The sequence below is a fragment of the Peromyscus leucopus genome, chromosome 13 (assembly GCF_004664715.2).
Source record: "Peromyscus leucopus breed LL Stock chromosome 13, UCI_PerLeu_2.1, whole genome shotgun sequence".
Lineage (NCBI taxonomy): Eukaryota > Metazoa > Chordata > Mammalia > Rodentia > Cricetidae > Peromyscus > Peromyscus leucopus.
The window spans coordinates 53,271,520-53,295,947 of record NC_051074.1 but is presented as its reverse complement, the minus strand read 5'-3'; the positions used below and the strand labels follow the sequence as shown (position 1 = coordinate 53,295,947).

The 24,428-nt window shown below is 48.8% G+C and overlaps 1 protein-coding gene across 1 annotated transcript in view; it reads right to left on the bottom strand.

The window, feature by feature from the left end:
• The window catches only part of Flacc1 (flagellum associated containing coiled-coil domains 1), a 30,761-nt gene extending 8,404 nt beyond the window's left edge, over window positions 1-22,357 (bottom strand). Inside the window, exons 1-11 of the mRNA XM_028885689.2 lie at window positions 21,844-22,357; window positions 18,383-18,543; window positions 17,793-17,870; window positions 16,965-17,013; window positions 15,491-15,630; window positions 12,060-12,153; window positions 10,334-10,395; window positions 7,302-7,399; window positions 6,327-6,379; window positions 4,377-4,476; window positions 2,728-2,831 (exon numbers count right to left, since the gene is read on the bottom strand). Of these exons, the coding sequence (XP_028741522.1) occupies window positions 2,728-2,831; window positions 4,377-4,476; window positions 6,327-6,379; window positions 7,302-7,399; window positions 10,334-10,395; window positions 12,060-12,153; window positions 15,491-15,630; window positions 16,965-17,013; window positions 17,793-17,870; window positions 18,383-18,498 (894 nt within the window). The 5' untranslated portion in view covers window positions 18,499-18,543; window positions 21,844-22,357. The remainder of the gene's footprint in view (window positions 1-2,727; window positions 2,832-4,376; window positions 4,477-6,326; window positions 6,380-7,301; window positions 7,400-10,333; window positions 10,396-12,059; window positions 12,154-15,490; window positions 15,631-16,964; window positions 17,014-17,792; window positions 17,871-18,382; window positions 18,544-21,843) is intronic.
• Window positions 22,358-24,428: the final 2,071 nt, after the last annotated feature.

The following is a 24,428-nucleotide window of genomic DNA, read 5'->3' as shown; positions in this document are numbered from 1 at the left end:
GAAGAAACCAGAGAAAGGATGTCTGCACAGAAAGGCCAAAGGAAAATATGAAGTGTGAGAAAAGCAGCTGAGGGAAGGGAGAAATGGAGGAGAAAATAAACAGTGATAAACCAAGCTGAGGAGGAAAGGGGAAGCGGAGGAGTTAAGGTATGGCTGGAAGATGCCGGACCTTAAAACTAAATCCAGCTACAGTGAGCCACAGAAAGCCAACTGAAGGCTTACAGGTCTCCACGGTGGAACCCTGCTCCCGAGCCAGCCGGTTGTTACGGAGTTTGAGACCCCAGTCAAAAAGACCACAGACTCCATCCGGATTATAACTAGCTAAATTTGTTGATATTGCTAGCAAGACAACAATCTCTGAGCCAAATGAGACTGCCACGCAAAGAGAAGTGAGAGCAGGATTTTTGAAGGTGTGAAAACCACAAGAAGACCGTGAGTGTCTGTACAAAGCAAGCCAGGAGCTGTTCCGCTCTGCCAAGATTAGGTAGCCAAGGCAACCTCGAAACAGTCCTTGACGGGCTGCACCAGCAGGCTGCAGAAGCCAGAAAGCAGTTAGTCATATCATAACAAGCAGATGGTCCCGGCTGTCCATTTCTGGGTGGGGGCCACTGAGTCAGGGTTACTCGAAACGCCTCTTTGAGGAACTGGGGGACACAAATGGCTAGTGGGTACCAAGATGGCCACCTAGCATAAAATGGAGTTTCTTTGGCCATCACACTGTGACAGATTCAGCTCCACAGAAGCCCATCCATATGGCTCCTCCCAAAGAAGCGAGGGGTCTGTCAGAAAGAGGAATACCCAAGTCACCCTCATCTCTGGTGGCTCATAAGGACAAAGCGACCCTTGCCTTGAAACTGGGCGAAGTTCAGAGACAGTGTGGAAAATAGTATTCTTTTACCTCGTGCTATTTAAACTTAAAAATCAGAATGTTAAAAAACCTGCTGCTCAGTTGTGTGAGGATTGACAAGCACCAGCCTTTGTCTTGGTGTCCTCATTGTCCTTAGAGGTTCATGGAGGAGGATATTGCCTACATTTAGTTTTTACAAACTTTTTAAGGTTGATTTTGACATTTTGCAGGATGACTAACAACTGTGTTTGTGTTTATTTTTTTTAACAAATTATGCTACTACAACAAAACCCACAGGTTTTTGTTTTTGTTTTTTTAACAACACAAAAACTAATGATAAATCTAGTCCATGATGGTAGAAACCAAAAGAGCTGTCGTCTGGGACAGGTGTGATGGAAATGGAAGAGGAATTAGCATTATGGTTAGAAATGCGCGCGCACACTCACTCACTCACACACACACACACACACACACACACACACACATACACACACACAAATGAAATATTCAAAATATCCCAAATATTGCAAAACTCTCCATTTTGCACAAAAAAGGATGGAGGAATCTAAGAAAGCTTACAGCTTGTAGACTTAGGAGTGATGCCTCAGACTAGATCCCAGAATGGTCCTCTGTCCTGCTTGGGAGGCATTCTGGCTGGCTGATGGTGACCACGGTTACAGAGTTCTACCCCGCTAATGTGACGACATCCGCTGCCAGCAATCCTTTAGTGTATCCAAAAGCTCAGGGACCAGGCATGTGAAGTGTTTGGGGCTGACACTAACATATCTCTGCTTAGTCAGTGTCCATCTGTTTGGGAAAATCTTGTCGAGAACTTTCTTACTGGCTCTCGGCTGTTTGTATTGTCTCTTACTTTAGATTTTAGGTAGCTACTTTCTTTCTTTTTCTTTTCTTTTCTTTTTCTTTTTTCTTTTCTTTTTTTTTTTTTTTTTGAGACAGGGTTTCTGTGTGTAGTTTTGGTGCCTGTCCTGGATCTCGCTCTGTAGATCAGGCTGGCCTCAAACTCACAGAGATCCACCTGGCTCTGCCTCCCGAGTGCTGGGATTAAAGGCATGCGCCACCACTGCTCGGCTTAGGTAGCTATTTTCGTTTACTAGGGGTGGTACGTGACCAAACTGACTTGACTAGTTGACACTAATGTCTTTTCCTTCATCTATAGAAAGGGCTGGGGCGGCATTCAGAGATGCAAGGTTGGCAAACCATGGACCTTGAGAGGCTTTACATATTTAGTGTACTGCTATATCCTACGAACTGTAACTTGCATTCCAAAAATCCTGTGGTAAGAGTGCCTGGCTATAACGGACCCCAGGGTGATCATTCTCCTACTTGGCTTCAGCTGTCCCCTTGACAGAGCCCAGAGGGACTTGAGTGGGTATCAGTTTGGGGGTTGCCTCCATCAGGTCAGCTGGTGGGCATGCCTAGGGGGCATTTTCTCGACCGCCAATCGATGTAGGATGGTCCAGCCTGTGGTGGGTGGTAACATCTCTAGGCAGGTGGGTCTGGGCTGGATAAGAAAAGCAGCTGAACATGAAAGTGTTCAGTAAGTAAGAAAGCCTGTAAGCAGTGTTCCTCTGTGGTTCCTTCTAAAGTTCCTGCCTTGATTGCCTGCATTAGAAGTTGATGATGGACCGCAACCTGTAAGATGAAATAAATCCCTTTCCTTCAAATGGTTTTCAGTCATGATTTATCACAGCCACCAAAAGCAAACTAGAACCATCATTCTTTTTGCATGTATTTCCAGGAAAGTTGGACAAGGAGGCGCATGTCTGTTGGGGACAAGAAGTCATCTAAGGATGTAGGCTCAGCGGACTCAGCTGCATGCGCCACCTGGACCACACCCTCCACTGTGAGCATCCCGTTACCTCTTTCTCGCGAGTGAAGTTCTCAAAGAGGGCGCTGAAGGAGTCATTCATTTTCTTCTTTTCTTCTTCCGACTCTAACTCAAACTTCTTGGTCATCTTATGTTCTGTGGAGGAGAGAAAACAGGGCAGCTTTGTGCATGAACATGGGGAAAGCAGGTCAGAAAGCCAGAGCAACTGAAATCAGAAGCAGTTCTATATTTGACTCAAGCTGAGAACCTTTCAGCTTGAGCTCCGACCCTCAGCAGGGGAGAGGGGCGTCTTCCTGTGGGCTCAACAGCAGCCACACGGATTATCTCAGTTCTTACAGCCACAGGGCAGTATCTCAGTTCTTCGGTGTGTGGTTTAGTTTCTAGCTGCGGCTTGTTCTGTTTCCTCTGCTGGAGTCATGACTATGCTTTCTCAGGCATCTTCTTCATTAAAGCTCTTGGCTAGCCACATTGTTCATAATCAAAGTTCACGCCTAGCCCCAGGGCAGAGGTAGATTCACTGTTCCCAGGCTGGAAGACCTGGCGGCGGAGCCCCAGTACCCAGCTGCAGGGATGGGTGGGTGGGTGTCTCTGGGCTGACCCAGTAACTCTCGTCTGGGCTACATGATGTAAACCTAACTGGGGTTGCACCCTGACGGAGGCCCCCCCCTTTTTTTTCCAGTGTGGTACTCTTCTGGCGCTGCAGTATTCCAGGCAAAGCCCTAAGCAGATGTAACTCCAGATCTCATTCCCAGCTTCAACTCCAGCATCCTTTTGCTGCCGCGCCTGGGCAGTCCTTATTAGGGGAGCTGACTTTCCCAGAAGCCTTTGCAGTTAAGTGACCGATTGGATTTTAACCAGTAACTGTACAGTGAATGGAGTTGGCATAGGATGCGGACTGGGTGTGTAGAAGGCTCACACCTGTCCCCATTAGACCTCTATCTAGATCCAGTAACAATTTCTGCATCTTCCAATTTCCTTTCCTAGGAAGCTCAGCGGGTGAGAGCCACAACTGTGGGGTGCTTTGTATGAGCTAAGCTCTAGTCAAGTGTCAGAAATACTGAAAATACTTACCAGTCATGGCTTCTATTGTAGGAGATGTGGAAGACACAGGCTGTCAGGAGAAGGCTGCTCTTTCCCCATCCCCCATCCCCCCACTACCCCCAACACATACACACTGAATAACTTAATTCTAATTCAAGAATTCCTTCTGGAATTTTAGGATTCTGGATTCTATATTTCTTTTTCCTTTTTTTGGTTTTTCGAGACAGATTTTCTCTGTGTAACAGCCTTGGCTATCCTGGATCTCGCTCTGTAGACCAGGCTGGCCTCAAACTCACAGAGATCTGCCTGGCTCAGCCTCCTAAGTGCTGAGATTAAAGGTGTGGGCCATAGCCGCCTGGTTCTATATTTCTTTAGAGGTCCCAATTCCCATATTTGTTCCTGCCCGTGATGGGAGAACATGAAAGTTTTGGATCCCTTGATTCATGTGTCTGGAATTTAAAAAAAAAAAAAAAAAAAAAAGCCTTGCCTTCATTGTCCGTCTTTCTTAGTAACTCAAGGCACCCTTCATCCAGGAAGTTCAGCCTCTGGCCTTTCACCCTGGGTAAACCCAGGGCCCCTAGAGTCAAGGTTGAGACTGACAGCAGGCTTCTTTTGTTGAGCGGCCTCTGCGGTACTCACTCTGTTGTAACAGGATCTTTTCCCGCTCCAGCTTCTCATCCTTCTCCCATTCCGCCTTCCGCTTTGACCACTTATCTTCCATTTCATCGTAAATGCTGTCCTGTGGAGGCGCAGGGGCGCTATGAAAAGAGGCTATAGCATGGGGACCCCGCCGAGACAGTGACCGCACCCTCCGGAGCTCAGCACGGTGCTGGGGCCTCGCCGAGGGCCCCTGTGTGGATGATACTGAAGGAAAACAATTCCAGCTAAGCTCAGTGGAGAGCGGGGATAAGCCCCGGGGTCAGGGGCCATCTACGAACAGCATTTGCCAAGCTGGATCTGACTTTCTTTGAAGACAGGTAAGGTTCTCTGTATCAGAGAATTCCATCCAATTCTGCACCTCCCTGTAAGAGGGCTCCAACTCTGGGACTTCATCAAGTTTGGGGAATTGTCCTGTTTCATGGTCTATTGCTCCGATCAAAAGCAACTTGGTCAGGAAAGGGTCTATTTGGCTTATACTTCCCCGTTACATCCATCACGGAGGGAAGTCAGCGCGGGATCTCAAGGCAAGAACTGGCAAAAATGCCATGGAGGAGAGTTGCTCACTGACTTGCTCCTCTGGTTTGTCCAGCCTGCTTTTATACACACCCCAGGCCCACCTGCCCAGAGGTGGCCCCACCCACCGTGGGCTGGGCTCTTCCACATGAATTAGTAATCTAGAACGGGCTGTGTTCTGAAACGACTCCCGCTCTGAGCTCATGGGAGGTAGAATGAGACAGACTTTTTAGATGGCAATTTGGCCAAATCTGTGAAAGGCATTAATTAGGTTCAGTCCTTTGACCAGCCCTCCACTGCTAGGATTAAATATGTTCAGCAAGGATAGAAATAGCTCATGGCCAATGGGAAGGGGACAGTGAGATCCCAGAGGTGTGTTCATTAGGATCGCAGGAACAGGAAAGGAAGGAAAGGCACTAACATGCCCAATGAGAAGAAGATACAAAAATGCACATAGGTTTGCTTTACCATGGTCTCAGTGAAAGTTAAGACACAGTGCAGGTATTTGTAGGGGTTACCTCTGGGGAGTGACAGTTCTTTTTGGTGTTGTTGTTGTTGGTTATTTCCACTAAAACCCCCAGATTTACTTGTTTTATGTGTATAAATGTTTTGCCTGCATGTATGTCTGTGCACTATGTGTGTGCTTGGTGTCTGTGGAGGTCAGAAGAGGGCAGTGGATCCCCTGGAACTGTTAGTTACACATGGTTTTGGACCACCATGTGGGTGCTGGGAACTGAATCTGGGTGCTCTGGATGTGGAGGCCCACAAAGGTTTCCTCATGAGATCTGAGCTTGCTTTACCCAGCAGGGCTGCATTAGAGGGTGGCCCTTGACCACATGCATGGTCACTAGGTGTTTGAAAGGGTCTGTACTTGTCTGTGCTTGGGGGCGGGGGTGTCTTTTGCTCCACCCCTTGGCTTTCCTATAAATAGCCCTTTAGAAGAGACAGAAGGGGCTGGTGGATATTGATCCGGGCCCTCCCGAGGCTATCCTGTGTTTCTGTCTGTCTCTCTCCCCTCTATATTTCTATCTAAATCTCTTATCCCTCTCTCCTCAAGAGTACCCTGGGGCCGGGGGGAGGGGGTATTGGGGCTGGTCTCCCACATCGAGAAGAGCAGCCAGTGCTCTTAACTGCTGAGCCACCTTTCCAGCCCTAGTCTTCTTCCTCTTCCGGTCTGAAAAACAGTCAACAGCAATTCCTTTGATGACCACGAACATTGCTTTCAACAGGCCTCTGCAGATGTGCATGGCCAGTTTGTCAAGCACGGACGCTTCCTGCTGGGTACAGTAGTGACCGACCGTGTGGTGGAAGAAATGTTAGAATCTCTACAGATCAGGATTCAGTCTCAGGCTGTCAGCCAGGAAAGAGCCTTGATTTGTCCTCTCAGAATCTCCCACACAGCTCCGAGGCTCTCACCTGATACATGTGAAACATATTCTTCAGATACTTATATTCTTTGCCCATCTCCTCTGGAAGAAAAGAAAACGACGGCATTACGATTTCTGCCAGGCACACTTCCCAAATCCCATGTGGCCTCCTCAGCACCACACCCCAGCTCTTCCTGAGGTGATGAAATCCGTCATATGACTCCCCAGTCACTCTGGAAGCTAAAAACCCAGATGTTGATGCTGCCTGAACCGACTGATGAAGAGCCTCTGGAGGAGGGGCCTGGTACTTTTTGACAAAAATGTTTCTCAGAGATACTGGAACTCACATGCTCTGTTCAGCCATTTTAGTAAGAACCCCTGGGAGTAAATCCTTGTCTGTAGGAAAGAGCAATACCTCCCAGGATGCGTGTGCGTCTGTTTGTCCTTTCAGTAGCATTTATCCCTTCACCATGGTTCTGAAAACCACACATTCTCTATAGGAAATTGGAAAACAAGCGAAGTATAAATAAGACACTAACTTAAAATGAAGGATTATAGACTCTATAGTGTAGAGTTTCTCCTTCTTTCCGTGGGCATTAGTCTATAATCCCAGAATCTGAAGGATGCACACACTGCTCTTCCCAAGGGCAGTGTAAGCGGTGAGATCCAGTCAGGACAGCCCCACCCACCGCAGAGTCTTGCAAAAACAATATGTCCATTAGGATGTACTCAAATACTGCCATTTTACATGTGAGAAAACCTGAAGAAGTCATAATGATATTATAATTTAAAACTTTAAAAAGCACTTAAAATATTTCACATTCTCACTTCACGGAATAAAGCAGATTTTCAGAGAAAAGCAAGGACATAGCTCCCCGCCCCCCCCGCCCCCCACTTCCTGTGTCATCCTTAGTCACCCGCATCCCCCTGAGCTTCAGAAAGGAAATCTAGACACCGGGCTGTGCCAACCACGGCCATGGGACTCGGCGCCTTTCCCAGGCTCCCTCCCAGGACCCGACGGTACCTAGTTTCTCTTGGGCTTGTGCCTTCTCCACCTTCAGCGCGTCTTTGTAGCTGCTCTCTAACTTCTCAAGCTCCACCCTGTGAGCCTTTTTGAGATCGCTGTGGGACAACGGGTGAGGAGAGATGTGGTGTCAGCAAGTCGGCTCAACAGGGACAGGTGCTTGCCATGGCACCCAAGAAACTGAACTGATCCCCGGAAGCCATGGTGGAAGGAAAGAACTTCCAAAGTGGTCGTCTACGGTGCCAGGCACACTGTGACCAAGTGTGCGCGTGCACGCGTGCGCACACACACACACACACACACACTCCAGAGTTGAGCTGTTGCACTGACCACACACACACACACACACACACACACACACACACACTTACAAAGAAGTCCAGAGCTGAGCTGTTGCACTGACCACACACACACACACACACACACACACTTAGAAGAAGTCCAGAGTTGAGCTGTTGCACTGAACACACACACACACACACACACACACACACACACACTTACAAAGAAGTCCAGAGTTGAGCTGTTGCACTGACCACACACACACATACACACACACAAAGTCCAGAGTTGAGCTGTTGCACTGACCACACACACACACACACACACACACACACACACACACACACACACATTCTTATCAAGGTGGGGCCCTCATTTCCCGGAGCATTCTCCTGGCCTCTATCCAGAGTGAGACATTTCCTACAGTCACAGAGCTTGGGCAAGGGCCTGGGCCACGCCTCAGCAGTCCGCAGTCCCTGCTTCTTGCAGCTCACTTACAGAAGGGCCATGCCAGGGTTCCTATGCTGACAGTGTTTGGGCAAAAAAGTGAGAGTCTCCAGGCCGTGAGTCAGAAACAAACATGAAGAAACAAACACGCGTCACTACAGGAAAAAGGCTGATCTGCGAAGACTACACGCTGTGTTATTCCAACATCAGCTGATGTGAGAAAAACCGGAGACAATAAACCAATCAGTGGTTTCTAGGCGTTGCCTTGGGAGGGGGCCAGTAAGTGGCATATATCAAGGTAATAGTGCAACCACTACGTGCAACACTCTCACGGTGAATTCACGTCCACACACACACAGAATGTTCTGCACCCAGAGTGGCCCCCAAGCATGTGACAATGATGTATCCATGCAGGCGCATCAGCTGTGACAAATGTCCATCTTTCAGGGCCGCTGAAAATGAAGGAGGCTATGGGAAGGGGCAGAAGGGGTGTGTGGGTACGCTGTTCGTTTCTAGTAATTTTGCCGTAAACTTTAAACTGCTAAAAAAATAATGAAACAAATAAATATACACATCACTGCATATGTAAGATACTGTGGCTCATATAGGGTGCTGTCTCAGGATTTCAGTTTTGCTTAAATGATGATTTATATTCCAGATACTTACAGCGTAAAACACGCTGTTCTAATTAATGAGTACGGTGTAATAATTAAATCAATCTAGTTGACACATCCATCAACTCAATAGTTAATTTCTTTTCTTTTCTTTTTTTTGGGGGGGGTGAAAATATTTGGAATTCACTTCTTTTTAAAAAAAGTTTTTGTTTTTGGTTCTTAATTTTGTTCCCATGTGTGTGTTTGTATAAGTGAGTGTGGTACCCGCAGAGGCCAGAGGGTGTTGGCTCCCCTGGAACTGGAGTGACAGTTGTGGGCCACGGCACCAGTGCTGGGAACCAAACCCAGACCTTCTGCCAGAGCATTGGTGCTCCTAACCACTGAACCATCTCGCCAGCCTTCAAATGTGCTCATCAAAAATGAAGCGCACAATAGCATTACTATTCTAAGGCCTGGAAAGCTCTTTGAAAAACATTTCTCCAGTCTGAGATTTTTTTACGCCTTAAAACATTTTCACTACATTTATTTAATTAGTGTGTATGATGTGTGTGTGTGTGTGTGTGTGTGTATGGTATGTGTGTGTATGGTGTGTGTGTGTATGGTTGTATGTGTGTATGGTGTGTGTGTATGGTGTGTGAGTGTGTGTATGATGTGTATGTGTGTGTGTGTATGGTATATATGTGTGTGTATGTGTGTATGGTATGTGTATGTGTGTGTATGTATGGTGTGTGTGTATGGTGTGTATATGGTGTGTGTGTGTGTGTATGGTTGTATGTGTGTATGTGTATGTATGTATATATGTATATATATGTATATATGGCATGCATGGAGGCCGGAGGATAACTGCAGGGACTCAGTCTCCTCCCTCTATCACGTGGGTCCTGGAGATGAAACCCAGGTCCTCAGGCCCGTTGGAAGCACCGACCCACATTCTGTACACGTGGACCCTCACCTCTCACGGGCTAGCCTAAGTAACCACTTGCCCCTGTTCTGTTTTCCGTGAGGTTTAGGCTCCCAGCACAAGTGAGAACACAGTCATTTGCCTCTGCCTGGCTTGTTTCACGCCCTCCCTTCTCTCCGTGCCGTCAACAATTGAGGAGATTTCCCTCTCTTTGGAGGCAGAACAGCATTTTTAAAATCTCATCTGTTGACACAACACAGGTTGGTTCTATAATGCGGCGATTGTGCACAGCGTTCAGAGTCCAGACTCTCTGATTTCGTCAAGAACCTAAAGTTGTTCTCAAGAATAAGAAAGCAATTACAAACGAGTGGCTGTGGATGGGCACCAGGGGCACGTCTCTGCACCAGGAAGCGTCTTCCCCCGCACAGATGACACCGGTCCTTCTCACGCCCTCCTCCCACAGGCCCTGAGCTAAGAGCGGGGAAAGAGGAAGAGAGAGAGGACGCGAGGAGAGGAGGGAGAATGTGCTCACAGCAAATCGCGTGCGACAAAGCTTCGTGGAGGACAAAAACCCGGCTTTTCTCAGCAGCCCATCAACAGACGTATGACAGCGGAAACGAAAAGGATGCATGTTGCAAAAGCAGGAGACGCAAAACATCAACCGCTTCATCTTAGCGGCTCTCTGCAGACACACCTCTCACACACCGTCACCCGCTGCCCTTGGCACCCCGGGGAACTCGCACCCTGCCCGGGCTTCGCACACACAGGGCCTGCGCCAGGAAGCCTACCTGCTCTCACTTTCAAACTTCTGTTTCATTTCACTGCAGCGGACATCCATCTCTTGGGAGAGCTGGAAATGGGGCGGGTGTTAACAGCGTGGCAGAGGGGGCTCCAGCCGGCTCTCACCGGCATCTCCGCAGCCCCTCCAATCAGGGGGGGGGGGTGCATGCCTCAGTCTCTCCAGGGTGGGCTCCGCAGTGCGGAGAGCACACACTGAGAGTGGGCGGGGCTGCTGACTGTCCCCTGCCTAGTCATGGTGGGGCCTGTCACCGGGCCGGGTGCCCTCTGTTCCTTCACACTTGGGGGTCACTTATTTAGCCACAGGCTTGGCTGGAAGAGTCACAAGAACCGACTGTCAGACCGCAATCACACCAAGGGGCTCCCTGTGGCCACACATCCCCCCCCCACTCTCCTCCTCGCTTCCAGCTGGGGAGTCTTGGCTGCTGGCTCCTTTGAGAAGAACCCTCTCCTCCATACTGTGGGCCGGGCTCCTCTTCAGAGTCCCAGTGTGCTGAGGTAATGGGGCATGAATTCCTCAGAGTCTCTGCCTGCCGTTGTCTGTCTGTCTGTGGTGTTAATAACTCTTCTAAAATAACATCTTATCCCTGACCACCCGCTGTCATCCTGAATGCCACACAGAGACCTCTCGAAGGTCACACTACAAATGAGCTGTTCACAAGTAGTACTAATTTCAATACACACCCCCCCCCCCAATAAAGCCAGTCTCTAAAGCTGCCTTCCTTTGGGCTTGGGCTCGAGAGTCAACCGTGAATTTGCCTGAAGCTCAGACCTCAGTTTCAGACCTCAGTTTCCTGTCAGCAGGAGCCAGCAAACTGGCAGAGTTTGGAGGTGGGAAAGGTCTCAGCCTGGTCAGGAGGCAGCTCACTGTCAGATTCAGACAGCCTGGGACCAAGCAGCCTGAGAGGCTGCTTTGGGGAGGTAGAGCCCTCACAGGTCCACTTCAATAACACCAGGGTGCATGCTCCCGAGTGTGGCTCTGGTCTGTCATTCCAGCCTGGTCACCAGGTACACCTGTCTGAGCTGGGGGAAAAGGGATCAAATTGGACCTGATGACCAAAATGTTAACAATGTCACATCAAGACTGAAAGGACTCCAGCTGCTTCTGAAGAATGGACACTGAGAGCTTAAGAGTAACAGAGAGTGGCCGGGTGTTGGTGGCGCACGCCTTTAATCCCAGCACTCGGGAGGCAGAGCCAGGCGGATCTCTGTGAGTTCGAGGCCAGCCTGGGCTACCAAGTGAGCTCCAGGAAAGGCACAAAGCTACACAGAGAAACCCTGTCTCGGAAAACCAAAAAAAAAAAAAAAAAAAAAAAAAAAAAAAGAGTAACAGAGAGTGGACGCCGGGGGCTTCCTAGAAGCTTTTGCACAACATCCTCCATGCTGGGGTCGTTAGCAATAGCCTGGCAACCTCTGCAGCTGTATCCACGCCAAAGGCCAGAGGGGGAGTAATCAGTGACCCGAGTGTGGAGAAGACAGTGTCACCACATACCCAGAGGCACCCGGAGGACCTCTGGAATGGAACGTCTTTGAGTGTTTAGATATGGACGAGGATGCAGGCAGAGAAATACTGCTCAGTGCACAGTCCTCTTTGTGGTGGAGTCCTGTGCCCGGATAGCATGGCTCACTACAGCCAAGTGCCTGTCTCGTTGCCTGGCACGCAGGTGCCCTGAAAGTGTGAGTCCTGAGGGTGTGGTCAAGGCAAGGATCACTCACTAGCTTCTGGGCAGACTGGTGGTCTCTGTTCATTTGTTCTATGACCGCCGTCAACTCGGAGATCTGCTCCTCCAGGTCCGAAATGATATCCGTCCTGTGGGGCAAACACTTCTGTCACCCAGAGCGCCTTCTTCATGCCAGCCGGACCCCAGGCTGCCTAACCCAGGTCTGCCTCGTGCCTACTCCACCACTGTGGCATGGGGATGCAGCAGTGGAGGGTGGTCCTGAATAAGGCATTTCATAGTGGCGTGGTTGGACCTTAAGGGGAGCTAGCTGGGGCTGTGGGATGTCTTTCTGTAGGCTGGGAATGTGTGTTGCTCTGATTGGTTGATAAATAAAGCTGTTTGGCCAATGCTGAGGCAGAATAAGGTTAGGCGGGACATTCCAACTGGAGAGAGAGGAAGTAGAAAGGCAGGAGAGAGGAGACGCCAGCTGCCACCAAAGGAGCAACAACATGCCAGCAGACTGGTAAGCCACAGAACACGTGGCAAAACATAGATTAAGAATTGTGGGTTGATTTAAGTGTAAGAGCTAGTCAGTAATAAGCCTGAGCTAATGGCCAAGCAGTTATAATTAATATAAGCTTCTGACTGATTATTTTATAAGTGGCTACAGGACTTCGGCGGGCCGGGGTGGTGGGGGAGCGCGGGCAGGACTGGAGAAAACTTCCAGCTACAAGCTGGAAATGGTCAGGGCAGTGTGGTGTCCTGCTGAGCAGAAGAGAAGTAAGAGTGAGTGTGTCGGACACTGAGCAGAGTCTGGTTGTCGCTAGTTGAATGCAAGAGGGAGATGTGCAGAGGGTTAGGAAATGGGAAAGCCTGGGAAGACTCATGCTGAAAGCCAGCCGGAGACCAGGGATGGCCATGGATGGGACCGAGAGGAGGCTTACATGTGTATGTGTGCGAGGCACCTGTCATGTCTTCATGTCTGCTATTCAGCACTCAAGGACAGGAGGATAGTGAGTCTGTGTCCAGCCTGGGTTATACAGCAATACAGTGTTTCCTTTTTTTTTTTTTTGAGACAGGGTTTCTCTGTGTGACATCCCTGGCTGTCCTGGAACTCAACTCACTCTGTAGACAAGGCTGACCTTAAACTCACAGAAATCCACCTTCCTCGGCTTCTCAAGGGCAGGGATCAAAGGTGTGGTCCACCATACCTGGTGTGTGTGTGTGTGTGTGTGTGTGTGTGTGTGTGTGTGTGTGTGTGTGTTAAAAAGTGTGTTTGTGTCGAGGGCTACCATGACACTGGTGAACTATTCAGCTGCGGGTCGGGGAACAGGACTCTGCCGTGGAGCTGCGAGGGAGTTCTCAAGGTTTCATTTTCTTGGTGTCCTCCATTCTTCTCTTGGCCCAGAGACGGTGTCAGGTGGGAAAACAGGAGAAAGGATGTAGGAGAAGCGAGGGAACAAGGAAGTTGAAAAATAGAAAACCTTTGTCTTTTATACATGATCTTCACTGTGAACAATATTCACAGCTTTAGCCGGGAACCAACTAAGCATGGCCGGTTTCATTCTGCCACAACTGAGGACAGCTTCCTTATGAGACCAAGAGGCAGCTATGGATGCTACATAGACTGTGGGCATAGGACCCATTCCCTCCCTCAGAGGGTGGTGGGTTGAGCAGGAAAGAGAAAACAGAGGCTGATCTCTGCCCCCCTCGACACACACACATACTGACTCAATGAGAAGCGGGGGTGTGACTCTCAGATCAGTAACTCCCTGGCCTCCATGGCATGACCTCATCCCCAACCCTTCCCGGAGGTAATCACTGCCAACAGTTTAGAGGCTGCCTTTCTATGTAGCCACAAGTGGCTGCCTATCTGTGTGTGCTTATGTATGGTATATTTGAGTGTGTGTTCGGGTGCATGCACGTGTGTGCACACGGAGGCCAGGGGTCAATGTTAAGTGTCTTCCTCTGTTACTTTCCACCTTCTTTTATGAGACAGGCTTTCTCACTGAACCTAGAGCTGGTGTTTCAGCTAGTTCAGGTGGCCAATGAGCCCCAGGGATTCTCTGAGTGCTAGGATATGGGCATGTGTCACCATGCCCAGCTTCTTCCATGAACTCGAGAGACAGGAGCTAACTTGATCAACTGAACATCTTTCCAGATCCTTTGGAACAACAGCCTCTTTTCTTGTTTGTTTTTGTGTTTTTGATACAGGGTCTCTCTACACAGCCCCGGCTGTCCTGGAACTTGCTATGTAGATCAGGCTAGTCTCCAAATAACAGAGATCTACCTGGCCCTGCTCCCACAACCTCCTTCTCCCCACAGTACTGTATTCAGGGTTGTGGGGGCCCACAGAGGCTTTCTGGTGAGACCTTACTCAGGGTCAGAGAATCTGAGCTTGCTTTACCCAGCAGGACTGCATAAGGGGATGATTTGACCATGGGCGTGTTTACCAGGTGTTTGAAAGGGTCTACACTTGGCTGTGCGGTGTGCTTTGATCTTGAAAAGGCAAGGTCTTTTGCCTCTCCCCTGGGCAGTGTATAAAAAGCCCATTAGGCTGGGCGGTGATGGTGCATGTCTTTAATCCCAGCACTCAGGAGGCAGAGGCAGGAGGATCTCTGTGAGTTCGAGGCCAGCCTGGTCTACAGAGTGAGTTCCAGGAAAGGTGCAATGCTACACAGAGAAACCCTGTCTCGAAAAACCAAAAAAAAAAAAAAAAAAGCCCATTAGAATAACTCTTAAGGCAGCTGGATATTGATCCAGGGCCCTCCGGAAGCTATGCTGTGTCTCTGTCTTTCTCATCGTCTCCTTCTATGTTTCTAAGTTCTAATACTTCCTCATTCCTCTCTCCTCCCCTCAAGAACCCTTCGACGGGCCGGAGCTGGACTCCAACACAGGGTGTGTGCCACTGTGTCTTGAGAACAATATTTCTCACAGCAGACTAAAGCTGGATGGAGGAGACACTGGGAAAGCCATCTAGTCCTACAGTAAGGAGTGAGAGGCCTGAATTCAGGAAGGACAGCGGGGAAACAGAAGACGTGAGTGAGAGGTCTGGGAGGTAGAATTGAAATGTATGGGTACGAGCATGACATCAGAGGGTCGCAAAAGAGGAGGGCTTCAGAGAAAGAGCAATGGCTGGTGCTCGATGGGACGTGCCAGGTCAGAACCTCCCGAACTGCATCTCCCTGAGCCATGGGCATTTTTGGACCACTTATGATGGAGAAAGAGATGCATACTCCAGTCTTCCAGAAACTGGCTTTGCTCTTAACTCCCACACTCAGAATCCAGACTATTTTTGAATATTTCACCTGTCTCTCCCTGACAGGAGTGCTTTCCTCTTTAGTGTAAGTCATGCTAGCTGGGCTGTTTTCTGAGCAGGGACCTGCGACGTGGACGTGGATATCCAGGTATTTACTGGGGCCAGGCTGGGCTGGCTAGCTGGGCAGAGCCAGCTCTGAGAAACTGGTGTTGATCCAAAGACTTTACCTGGAAAACTTGACTTTGCTCAAGATGTCCGATTCTGAGTGTTTTTTCCTACTGAACATCTCATCTCCCAAGGTGACCGAAATCTGCTCTCGATTTCGAACAAGTTTATAGCCAGGTGACACGTCAATCACTTCCTGGGTCTCCAGGCGGAAGGCAAAGAGAAACGGTGAGCCTGGAGAAGCTGAGATTCCTCGCCCTGCTGTGGGTTTCCTCACGTCTTACACACAGAGACACTGTGCTGCTGAGATCCAGGGCCCACGACCCTTCTGGTCCTCCTCCAGCCACTACCCTCCAATCCAATCTCAGATCCAATCCCAACTCCCCCGCCCCCAGCCCCTCAAACTCAGCAGTTCCAACTGATCCTTCGACACCACTCCATCTCCCCCTCCCTCCCCATGCTCCACGGTGGCCAGCAGCTGGGCATTATGGGAGCTGTTCAACTTTCGGAATTGGACGGGCCAATTTTTTAAAATATTTGGCCCTGGAGCTACTTTACATCTCTGTGACACAGTTTCCTCTTCAGAGAAATGGTGATAGTAACTCCTCCAAGGGGCTTTTGTGAGGGGAAGAACAACAAAATAAGATACAAGGAGAGGGTTTGCGTGGGTGCAGACAGATGCGGTGAGTTCATCCCCTTCCCTCATTAGCTGCCAGGACTGAATCCTGGCAGTCATGGGCCAATGTGGATACGATCACAGCTTCTAGGCGTGTGCAGACCACTCTGCAGTACCACAAGTCACCCCGGCCGTGGTGGCCACCTCCTAACTGGCATCTCTGCCTCGCCTTCCTTTAAACCTTGTCCCATCATGGACCAAGGGCCCAGTATCTTGTGCTTGGGTTCTTAAGACACCACCGTCCCAGCGGGTCTCTGCTTTTCGCTCTGGTGCCCGCAATGTTCGAGACCTTTCCATCGAGCAGTGATTCTCTTTGCTTATTTTGTTCCCGACCATTAATGATGCCCTTTAAAGGCCTGTGTGGTCCTTGTTTAGGAAGGGGTGGTGGGGATGGGAACGGTGAAATGATAAAAATAAAAAGTAGTCAGAATGTCCTACGAGAAAGGGCATTTTCTAAAGTGCAAATATAACCGGGTCTCATGCCTGTGTCGGAACCATGGCGACTCATGCTCTGAAGCCTATGTCTTTGCTTTTGCTGGCTTTAGGTGCCCTGACAGCCCCTGCCTCAGGATTTGCAGCTCCCACTATGGCAGAGGTTTCCTGTATTGGGGCATGAGTCATAGCCTGAACAAGCACCATCTGTTTTCCCCAGAGACTTACACAAAGCAGGGGAGAGTAGCTGGGGTTAAGTTACAGTTTGGCCGCTTCCCAGCTACATAAAATGTGCACCATTAACACAAGGAGGATTGCTCCAAGGCTCGCTGTTAAGATTCGGCAGAGTGAGTGCGTAAAAACCCCATGCTTGCACACAGTAGGTGCTAGATAAACGCTCTTCCCGTCCTTTCCCCATTTCTACTCACAGGAGGAAGTTTGCTGATCTCCCCCGGCTTTCCTGTCTGGGCTTTGTCTCTGCAAGAGAAGGATGCACTCAGAAAACAACGGGAGCAGCCGAGTGGCCGAGCCCAGGGCGTGAGCGCTGACGCGGCCACCTCTGACCTTTGGTCTCCTAGGCCGGTTACTTGACCTTCTGGGGGGACCCTGGGGAGCTGGGGAACACGCTGGTACAGGGCCTCAGTGAGGGGACAGTCCACAATGCATGTGGGTGGGGCCGCACTCTGGAGCTCTACCAGGGAGAACCGAGCCTTGCCTTTGCCAGCTTCTGGAGGCTTCCCATGTCCCTAGCGGTCATCTCCACAGAGGTCACTTCTCTCTGACTGACATTCTCTGCCATGATTGCATTGGCCCCACTTGGAGAACATACAGACGAAGGAACGTCTGCATCTCAGTCGGTTACCTGACATCCTCCGTCCTCCGCCCCACCCCTCCACCTGCCCACCTCTCTGCAGGCTATGTATGTCCTTTCTGCCACTCACTGCTTCCTCTCCTCCTCTGAGCTGAAATCACCATGGATTTGGTTTGGGGGAAAAAAAATCAATGGATTCTGGCACATTTTTGACACCTCTGGTAGCAAATTAGTTCAAGCCAGCATGGATGTGGAGGTCGTGCGTGTGCGTGTGCGTGTATGAGAGAGAGAGAGAGAGAGAGAGAGAGAGAGAGAGAGAGAGAGAGAGAGAGAGGAGAGAGAGACCCCTGGGTAACTGAGGAATCTGTTGGTACAGGGCCTCAGTGATGGAGAAATCCAAAATGGGTGTGGGCAGGGCTGTCCTCTGGAGCTCTCAGATACTTACTTTGGAGAAACAACAGGTTTTATCGGTTGAGACTGGAGGTAGTTGTGTTCTCTTGAAACTGGTGTAGGAAGAGGTTGCCTGAAAGTGATAAATAAACACTGGAAATTAAAACAATATGTCTCAACACTCCCCATTAAGGGCATATCCGTGGTGACTCCGAATTGGAAAGTATGACGTGACCACCAGAGTCATGAAGACTGAAGGCCTTGAAGACCTCGGCTCTCCTCCCTGTTCTTGTCTACTATCTCCAAGAAGTCCTGGTCATCAGGACAAGCCCCAAAGCCGTTGTTCCTGGGAGGGACAGCTGGCGCCAAAGCTCTGTTTGGGTGACACACACACACACTCACTCACACACACACACACACACCCTGCAGAATTGCAGACTCAAGCCTTCTTTATTGAAATGTTGAGTCAGACAGGCCTGTCAGAACAGGGCAGCAGCCAGGCTGGTCGGAAAGGCAGGAAAGCAAGGCTTCCTGTTCCGTGGGGGAATTGGTGGCGTGCTCTCGACTGGGCAATCTTATAAGACAAGGAGGACTACAAAAGAAACTGTCACTTCCTCTACCTACCCCAGCCCAGGGTATTCTTACTTAAGCTTCCCTGAAGAGGTCTTTGGAAGTGGATGAGGGGTCTTGATTAGCTTCCGTGGTCCCAAGTTCCAGGGGTCCCAGCAGGTGCAGTAGATGAGAGGGTTGGGATGATACATGGTCGGGGTCAGATGTAGTCTTGGTTGCTCAGTAAGGGACTCTGGCTGGGATGAGAAAACACCAGAGTTTAACCACTCAGAACCAAAGCAAACAGAGGTTGGGAAGGATCCAGGGGCAGCCCGAAGAACAGCCGTGGAGGTGGAGCAAATGTAGGCTCTCCGTGTAGAATGACGCCTCACAGCTTGCCACTTGACCTGAAAGCAATTAAACATCTTCCACAGTTGAGTTATCACCGTAATTCAACTATACGGTCCTTGCTCAGCTATTGCTACCCAGGCTTCCAGGTGACAGACCGACCGATGTCACAGAGGTAGCACATTGCATTTGGGAGCACACGTTCCCTTGGTTTCTGTGGCCTGTTCCTCCTCAGGTTTACATTAGCTCACTCTGCAGGACGAGAGATCCCCACAGCAGATCCCGCACAGAACTTCCTGGAAAATTCTTCCTATTCTTCAACTAGAGCATGAATGCGTCTCCCTGTTTCTCAATTCAGGCCACCTGCCTGAATTGCAGAAGGGAACTAGAAACAAGTCTCCACCATGATTCCTGCACAGAAGACAGCTGTCAGGTGACCCCAGAGGTACACCTCCTGAGGACCCTGATGTAGGGAGTTGACAGATCTGATGAGCCTGTAGCAGGGTGAATGGTGTCCTTGTCATTCAGCACCAGACCCACCTCTGTACCCATCCCTCAAACCTGTGGCACATACGACCTTACCAAGAGAAAAAGACTTTGTATTAAAGAGGGAAAATTGGGTCAGAATGTCAGGGTTATGTAGCCTGTCCCCCTGATGACATGTTATGACAGTTTTGGGGGTGCTTTGAAATCAGGTGGGCCTGACTTCACATTAGACACTGGACTGCAGGAAACCTTCTTTTCTGAGCCTATTGCCTTGACTACAAAAGTCCTGTCCAAGACAGTGCATGCTGGGTTGCTTTGCTGTGTACATCTAATCAGACCTAAGGGAGTTCTCGGTCTGCACATGGAGACGAACCCTGTGAATGACAATTTTGCACATAGAAATTTTTCTTTCTACTAAAAAAAAAAAGGAATAGGGTTGATTTGTATGATTTGTATGTGTGTGTGTGTTATTATGATAAAAGCAGCTCATTATAGAGACAACCACAACAGAAAACACCAAGGAAATAAAAAATATCAAAAACATAACATCCAAACATGACCACTGAAAATATTTGAAGGAATGCCTTCCAGAATTTTCTGCATTCTAAAGATTTACAAAGCTTTTCCTAAACAGAAGCAAACTATATTTACACCTTGGATGCATTGTTTAAGATAATGCCTTGAGTTTCTATTATACAGGAATGCAAAATGACATCATTTAAAAAATGTTAAGTTTTTTTGCAGCCAAGAAGTTTAAAAATATACCAAATGTAGAAAAGAGTATAATAACTTCACCTATCCCATAGTTTTAACAATTGTCGAAGTGACTAACCCTACGCCCCACGCCTTCCATTTCAATCCTCTAACATCATTATTTTAAAGCAAATTTAAAACAATCTTTCAAATAAGTCTGAGATCAGTTTCTACATCATTGCAGTTCTAAAACTTAAAAAAAGATTTATTTTTAGTTTTATGTGTGTTTTATCTGTGTGAGTGTATACCACAGGTGTTTAGGAACCCACAGAAGCCAAAAGAGAGCAGTAGATATTCTGGAGCTGGAGTTACAGGCTGTTGGGAGCCCCTGGATGTGGTTGATTGGAGCCACATTAGGGCTCAGCAAGCCCCGGTCATCACCACGCCATTTTCTTGGCCCGCTGCCGCTGTAAATGTCTATGAATGCATTTACTTATATTTTAACCAGCTTTGTATTGGTACATGTTTGTTTCCTTTTTCCTCATTCTAAAAATGCTTTGATATTTATTAATTTGCTCTTTTAAAAAAGGAAGTTCCCTTTGCATCCGCTGGAACCATAGTCAAAGCATTTAAAGCCAGTAACACAGAACTGATGAGCCATCCGAACAGATGTGGGCTATCAGGAGTCACGGGGTGGGGCCGAGGGTGTCGGGAGGAACTGGGAGAAGAGAGGCGGTAGGGAGCACACAGGGAGCCTTTTGACAAAGGCCATTTACTCTGTGTGTGTGTGTGTTGTGTGTGTTGTGTGTCTGTGTTTCTGTGTTGTGTGTGTGGTGCATGTGTGTTGTGTGTGGTATGTGTGTGTGGTGTGTGATGTGTGGTGTGTGTGGTATGTGTGTGTGGTGTGTGATGTGTGGTGTGTGTGGTATGTGTGTGTGGTGTGTGTGTGTGATGTGTGTTGTGTGATGCATGTGTGTTGTGTGTGGTGTGTGTTGTGTATGTGTATGTTGGTGTGTGTTGTGTGTGTGGTACATGTGTGTTGTGTGTGGTGTGTGGTGTGTATGTTGGTGTGTGTTGTGTGTGTGGTACATGTGTGTTGTGTGTGGTATGTGTGTGTGTTGTGTGTGTGGTGCATGTGTGTTGTGTGTGGTATGTGTGTATGTGTGTGTTGGTGTGTGTGGTATGTGTGTGATGTGTGGTGTGTGGTGCATGTATGTTGTGTGTGGTATGTGAGTATGTGTGTGTTGGTGTGTGTGGTATGTGTGTGTGGTGTGTGTATATGTGTGTTTCCCCCTGTTTTCCTTTCCTGTATTATCTCCCCGGTGTTTCCCTCAAGGCTGGGAGGGCTGCCTGTGAGCTACAGAGCTTGCTCAGAGGTTAAGAGCACTGGCTGTTCTTCCAGAGTCCTGAGTTCAATTCCCAGCAACCACATGGTGGCTCATAACCATCTGTAATGAGGTCTAGTGCCCTCTTCTGGCCTGTAAGCATGCATGTAGGCAGAACACTGTGTACATAATAAATAAATAAATCTTAAAAAAAAAAAAGAAAGAAAGAAAGAAAGAAAGGAAGGAAGGAAGGAAGGAAGGAAGGAAGGAAGGAAGGAAGGAAGGAAGGAAGGAAGGAAAGAAGGAAGGATCTGGGTGGTTGTTTGGCTTGAACTGTTTGGGGGGCACCCAGGCAGGGGGATGGGATCTGTCCCTGGTCTATGGTCAGGTTTCTGGAACCCGGCGCCTGTGGTGTGACACCTTGCACAGCCTTGGTGCAGTGGGAAGGGGCTTGGACCTGCCTAGGCTCAGTGTGCTGGGCTCTGCTGACTCCCCCTGGGAGACCTCGATGTGGGGGATGTGGGGATGCGGGGTGGCTTGGGAAAGAGGGCTGGGGGGTGGGAGGAGGGAGGAGGGAGGAGGGGGGAATCTGTGAGTCATATGTGAAGTGAGTAGAAAATTTCTTAATAAAGAAAAATGAAAGGGAAAAAAAAAAAAAAGATCTGGGTTATAAACAGCCCGCAGGAAAATCTTTCCAGATCTTACCTTAATTCTTTCAAAGATTCATACCCCTGTGGTTCCTTCCCAAGGTGAGAGTCTTAAAGAAACCATAATGTTGCAGGGAAACCAGACCCCATCAGCCCCAAATCGGGGTCATTTTACACTGGATCAAGATGTTTCAGACTCATGGCTTCTGTGCTTATCCCCAAGCGGCTGAGCTGCCCAGGCGGAAATCCACAGGACCTGCTGGAAACCTGCAGACCCAGCCAACGGCTTTCAGAAGCGGGCAGCGGGCAGGAGCTTCCCTGAGAAGACTGCTCACTTGTCCCAGTATTTCCGTGAAAGTCACACTTGAGAAAGTCACCCTCTGCCCAGAGTCCCTGACTGCGCCTGACTTGGGAGGTTGGCTCTGGGGAGATGGAGGGAGGGTTTGTTTCTTCTGTCACCATGGAAACAGAATGGTGGCGCCTCATTGGCTCTAAGCAGAAGGTTGGAGAAGCAGCCAGTTAGATCCTCCTAGACTCAAATCAGTGACCACACTCACCAGCAGGGAATTCATATGAGATTTTTACTTCATTATCAGTCATGAGGCTGAAGAAGGTGAAGATACATTTCCAGAGCAATGGAATATTCTACAGCAGCCTGAGCCTCAGTGGCGTGTGGCCACAGTCCCGGGCTTTCGCGATTGATGTGAACTTTCTCTGTTTCCTCAGAGTCCTAGAACTACTCTACAGTGGATGTGTCCTTTTTTGTTGTTGTTGTTGTTTTGTTTTTGAGACAGGGTTTCTCTGTGTAGCCTTGGCTGTCCTGGATCTCACTCTGTAGACCAAGCTGGCCTTGAACTCACAGAGATCCGCCTGGCTCTGCCTCCCAGTACTGGGATTAAAGGTGTGCGCCACCACACCTGATGGATGTATCCTTCTTGAAGCTTAGCTTTGAGACTTGTGGACATCCACAGGGATGGGCCGTTTTCCAGCTACCTATGGTTTCGGATTTTTTTTTTTTTTTTTAACAAAGCTGATCTTGCCAAATAAAACAAACAAAAAAGACAAAATAACCAAACTAAAAAAGTGCCTGCTTATTAATTTTCATTTTACCACAACTCACTAAAAGACACATTTTATAATGAAAGTTCACAAACAATACCTTATTGCTTACTATTCTGCTTTTCTTTTCTAAATTAAGGCTGATTCTAATCCATTAGATGACTCCTGGTTCAGTGACGGGCTTACATCCCATAGTTTACAAAAGCTAGAAGTTTACAATCTGCATGTGTCCTGCCTGAATACCAGGCTCCATAGCTGGGCAACACCTCAGTTCTGTGCTCTGTTGAGCTGAAAGACTAATTTGGAAATGATCAGTTCAATAAAAGCACAATTACTCTTTTGTGATTTTTGTTTTGTTTTTGTTTTTCAAGACATGGTTTCTCTGTGTAGCCCTGGCTGTCCTGGAACTCTCTCTCTGTAGACCAGTCTGGACTCAAACTCACAGAGATCAACCTGCCTCTGCCCCTGCTGGGATTAAAGGTGTGCGCCACCACAGCCCGGCCCGCAAGGAATCTTATGTTAAGAGACTCAACCACGTGTTAACGAGAACTTTAACCAGAGAAGGAATCTGACTAGATCTACATATAAGAACGATCCTGGTGACTGCAAGGCAGAGAAACAGGTGGAGGGGCCATCACAGGAGACAAAGAAACCGGGTAGGAATGTCTCAGAGGCTGATGAGTCCTAGGTTTGGTCCTGGAGGGCCAGCACTGGGGGTGACCAGAGGACAAGGTAGGCTGGGACGCGGGAGGGAAGGAAGGAGAGGCATTGTGACTCCTGGGTCTCCAGTTCCAGTGACTGAAATGCTGTTGGTGCCTGGGGTGGTTTAAAAGAAAAAGGCCCCAAAGGGAGCCGTACTATTAGGAGGTGTGGCCTTGTTGGAGGATGTGTGTCATCGTGGGGTGGGCTTTGAGGTCTCCTATGCTCAAGCTACACCCAGTAACACAGTTCACTTGATCCACATGCCTGTGGATCAAGATGTAGAATTCTCAGCTCCTTCTCCAGCACCACGTCTGCCTGCATGCTGCCATGCTTCCCGCCATGATGCTAATGGACTGAATCTCTGAAACTGTAAGCCAGCCCCAATTAAATGTTTTCCTTTATAAAAGTTGCCGTGGTCATGGTGTCTCATCACAGCAATTGAAACGGTAACTAAGACAGTGCTGTTCACTGTTAGGAGTATGTTGGGAATGAACAAGTTTGGGAAGAGACCACGCATTCTGTTTTGGGCATGTTGAGGTGCCAGGGGGACATCTAAGTGGTGATGTCTACTGGAGAATTTATTAAAAGTTCCATAAGTTCAAAGAAGAGTCTAGAAACAGATTTAGTGGTCGATTGAGGGGGTACATGAACACATAGGGGACAGTGTCATGTAAGAAGATGGCCTGGAACCTAGCTCCAGGCAATGCCGGCATCAACAGCAACCATTCCTCAAATTCGTCAACGCAAACGCACACAACTGTCGGTTATTAGTGGCTTAAGGCAGGCAGGTCTGTCAGCTTCCTGTAACAGGGAGTCTGGAGGCAGAGGATCAGTCAGGGGGAGGAATCAGCTGCATGCCAGGGGATCCGGGTCCTGCCAGGC